A 4,208-nucleotide genomic window follows, 5' to 3' on the forward strand; every position below is an offset into this window, starting at 1 on the left:
AACGGCCCACGGCTGAAAGGGCGAGCATGTTTGGTGTGACGGGGATTCGAACCCGCGACCCGCAGATTGCGAGTCGAGTACCCTAACCACCTGGCCATGCCGGGCCATGTCAGTTATTACCACACTCGGCAGGTGTGTATATAATGTTTATGAAAACCTACCCACGGGAATGTCAGCTACCACACTTGGTAGGTGTGTGTATCTTGTTATCTATAATTAGGTAATTGTTGTGCTACAACGAATAGGTTGTGCTATAATCTAATTTAAGATACACATTCTGTGAACATGCATCACACAGAGTAGGCTGATATTCTAGTCGTTACGGGGGTAGTAACATACATGTATAAACCTCATCCGACACAAAGTAGGCTTACTTCTATTAGTAGGCCTCGTGGTTAGGGGGCGCTCGACCCGCAATCTGCCGGATCAAATCCCCGTCACTGAATATGCTCGCCCTTTCAGCCATGGGGGCGTTATAATGTGACAGTCAATTCCCGAGAGCTAGGGGTGGCTGGTGTTGACTAACCGTCATCCTTCTAGTCTATCAGTGCTAAATTAGGGATGGTTAGCGCAGATAGGCCTTTACTAGCTTTGCGCGAAATCCAAGAAACAAACAAATAACCTCCCACCTTTTGTGACTATACACATTTTTGTATGTTTTTTATTGTACAGAAGTAGTAACATATTCGTGTTTCAATTATAAGTTAGTTCTTATCATCCGAGCATTTCATCCTTCTGTTGCTTTCTTCAAACCCATTAGAAAACCCACCGTAATCTGTTCGTTAATTTCTTAATATTTTATCACATACGATAGGTAGTTACATTAGCTGTATACTAATATTCAGTTATAACCACTGACAAAAACAATACTTTTATCTTTATCACACTAATAATGTTTACCTACACACGACATCAGCTCATATTTATTACTTTCCTTTGCTTTCATTATAAGAGCAAAGCTACACGGGTGTCGAACTCCGATTTTTAGTGTTATAAGCCCACCATTAAGCTTCAATTTAAAAAAAAAATACGCTGAGAAAAATGCATTACTAATAAAAAATATATTGTACTAAAAGTAAATGTTAAGCCTAATCTACACTTGTCACCGAGTTATACCATTTGTACCCTTGTCAGCCACCCTGAACAAATGCAAATAGAAAAAACGGGACCAAGACTTCTTGTACTGGTGAACTGTGTGTCACATATATATGGTGATTTGAAAAATATGTAGCATTTATAATATTAAAGTGAATTTTTGTAGAAAAAGGCCTAAATTCCACAAAATCTACGTTTCAAATATTTTGATAATTTTTCATACTGTTTTTAACAATATTCTGTTACAAGCTAATTATAAAAACATATGAATGAAAGCAAAAACGAATCTAATAACATGTTCATCACACACACTATATCTATTATATCTAATGCCGACGTGACCTTTCGTACAATACCGTAGCTCGTCAGGCAGGAAATATACGACAGATAAAAGTATTGAGTGAAACGCTAGTTATATTACTAATTACTTGAACTAAATAACATGTTCATCACACACACACTATATTTATTATATATAATGCCGACGTGACCTTTCGTACAATACCGTAGCTCGTCAGGCCGGAAATATACGACAGATAAAAGTTATATCACTAATTACTCGAACTACATTACGTTGGTAGTGGTGGAATGTAATTTTTATAAATCATTTTTTAAGTCATTACTAATCAATTGTTTATTATAACATCGCCCTAATAACGAACCCTACAAGGTTACAGACAGACTAGTGAATAGGTATACCTGACTTGGTAGATACAAATTTGTGTTGTTCGGGGACTCATCGCCTCCATTATTTATATTGCAGCCACCTAGTGAATAAAAAGGAAATCATTATTAGTCGTCTTATTTCTATGTGTTCAACTTCATGTATAAAAAGCAGACAAGCATTTTGTCAAAAAGCTGTTACGACTGTTAGTTAACACTGGTAGAATATCCAACCTGAGAAATAAACATATTTAATTTGTGGAACATATAGTATACACGTACCCTCTTTCTAAAAATAAGTAATATTATATTAGTATATTCTATTTAGACTGTGGCACACACATCCTCTATAAGTCTTGTACGCGACCTGGGAGGGGTAGGTTTACTTCGGCCCTCTTCCTCCCACTTCTATGAGCTTACTGTGAAACACTGAAATTCAAAGGAACTCAGATTCCGCGTCACAGATTTAATAACAGCGCCACTATACTTTGATACTCAGCCTCCAGGAAACGTTATTTAATTGCACAGAATTTTTAATCATTTTAATATTACTAGAATGTTGCCTGAATATACTTGATAATGTTTACTGGGTTTATCATTCGGTCCAATCGAATAATACACAATGACAATATGATTTGGCGTATTCTAATCTAAACTGTTTTTAGATTTATGATAACATGTACATCTCGTCAGTTCGTTTATATATTGTCGAGTGTAAGTTATTAATAATCAGACAGGCCTTCTATATTACGTTTATAATAAATGTAATTATTTTATCATGATTACTCTCTGCATTACTATAACAAATACTGCAATGTTAAGCCTAAAAAATATTATCTCATAAATACACATACATATATATATATATATACACAGAACAAATGATTTACAAAATTTTTAATAGTGTACATACATAATTTTAGTTAAAATATATAACCAGTAGTCTTACTTTGACGAAGTAGGACAGTAGTGACGCCCTTGCAGAAATCCGGGAAAGTAACAATACCCTGACCCCTAGAGTCAAGACTATGAATTAACTGCAGCATGTCCTGACAAGAAATTACATAAAACTTGGTAAACATTAAATACATCAAAAATATCAACATCACAAGAAAAAATGTGAGAGCGAAATCGAGCATGTACGAAAAATAGAGAAAAATATTCAATGTGGTCATGTGATCGAGATATGTACAAAATTCACGATACTCACAAACTATTATTTTTTAAGATTTATTCCAACATCCTTGCAGACAAACTGTCAATTTTTCTCTAACGTTTAGTGTCCAGGTCTTAAGTTTTGACTGTTAATCAGTGTGTGTTGTATATTTTCATCTTTGATCAACGGGCCTTAATTTATTTTATCGCATAGTTCTTATACACAAAATAATCATAACGATATTTCAAAGTGCTGCCACCTAGTGAGCAGACTACTGATTCCATTTTTTTTTCAGGAAATAAAAGAAATTAAATTGAAATTGAAAACTTATCGATACTCTACTAAAAATGATAATAAAAGATTTAAATGTATAACGATTAATAATAATATAAAAACTGTAGAAAATGAAGAGTAAAATATATCTACTCGAGTTTGTACTACAACTTCTTTAATTTACACCGTATAAATGAGACGACGATTAAAATGTGTGGAAACTTCAACAAACTCCAGAGTGAAACTTACAACAAGTAAACAGTTTTTATTTTCTCAGTGCAAAACTACATAATGGGGGAGGGGTGGGCTACCTGCACGAGGTCCACCGTGAGGAATCGATCCTCGAATTTTAGCGTTGTAAGTCGTAAACTCTCCCTGGCCCAACGAAAAGAACGGACAAAGGACAAAATGTGAAACGGTACCAAATCGAGATCATTATAGATCTATATACATGTGTATATCACGTGCAGCTAAGGTATATATATATATATACGTGTACTGTTGCTGCCGTCAACTGCATCCGTTTAAAAGTGTACAGTTACATATAATACAGAGAGCTACACGTTTTTTTTTAGATCGCTTAGTTAAAAACGTAAAATTATTTTTGACACGTGAAATAAATAAAAAGGTCAAACAAGTGTGCATCGTGTTATGTTTTCTAACAGTAGTCACTAAACTGTAGTTCGCAGGTCAACAAGTGTGTATCGTGTTATGTTTTCTAACAGTAGTCACTAAACTGTAGGTCGCAAAATAAGACATAAAAAGTTTCAAAAAGAAAATATAATAGCATTACTAGGCCTTATGAAATATATTAGAACAATACCCTCTCCCAACTGATGGACGGGCGTAGCCTAATATTTAGCATGCCAGACAGTGGATCGATAGTCCAAGGTTCGCGTACCACTGCCGCAAGATCGCGTTTCACAACCTAGAGGCCGTAGGGCCAGGGGTCACCAAACTACGGCCCGCGAGGTCAGTTCATCCGGCCCACCGTTGCACTGTGCCACAAATGAGCTAAAAT

General features: G+C 35.4%; 1 protein-coding gene across 1 annotated transcript in view; it reads right to left on the bottom strand.

Annotated features, from left to right (window-relative positions):
* The window catches only part of LOC111089833, a gene marked incomplete at its 3' end in the record, with an annotated part of 32,180 nt that overhangs the window by 10,140 nt on the left and 17,832 nt on the right, over window positions 1-4,208 (bottom strand). Inside the window, exons 2-3 of the mRNA XM_022402990.1 lie at window positions 2,708-2,807; window positions 1,795-1,862 (exon numbers count right to left, since the gene is read on the bottom strand). Of these exons, the coding sequence (XP_022258698.1) occupies window positions 1,795-1,862; window positions 2,708-2,807 (168 nt within the window). The remainder of the gene's footprint in view (window positions 1-1,794; window positions 1,863-2,707; window positions 2,808-4,208) is intronic.

This window comes from Limulus polyphemus, unplaced genomic scaffold (assembly GCF_000517525.1).
Source record: "Limulus polyphemus unplaced genomic scaffold, Limulus_polyphemus-2.1.2 Scaffold7536, whole genome shotgun sequence".
In the NCBI taxonomy this organism is placed as follows: domain Eukaryota; kingdom Metazoa; phylum Arthropoda; class Merostomata; order Xiphosura; family Limulidae; genus Limulus; species Limulus polyphemus.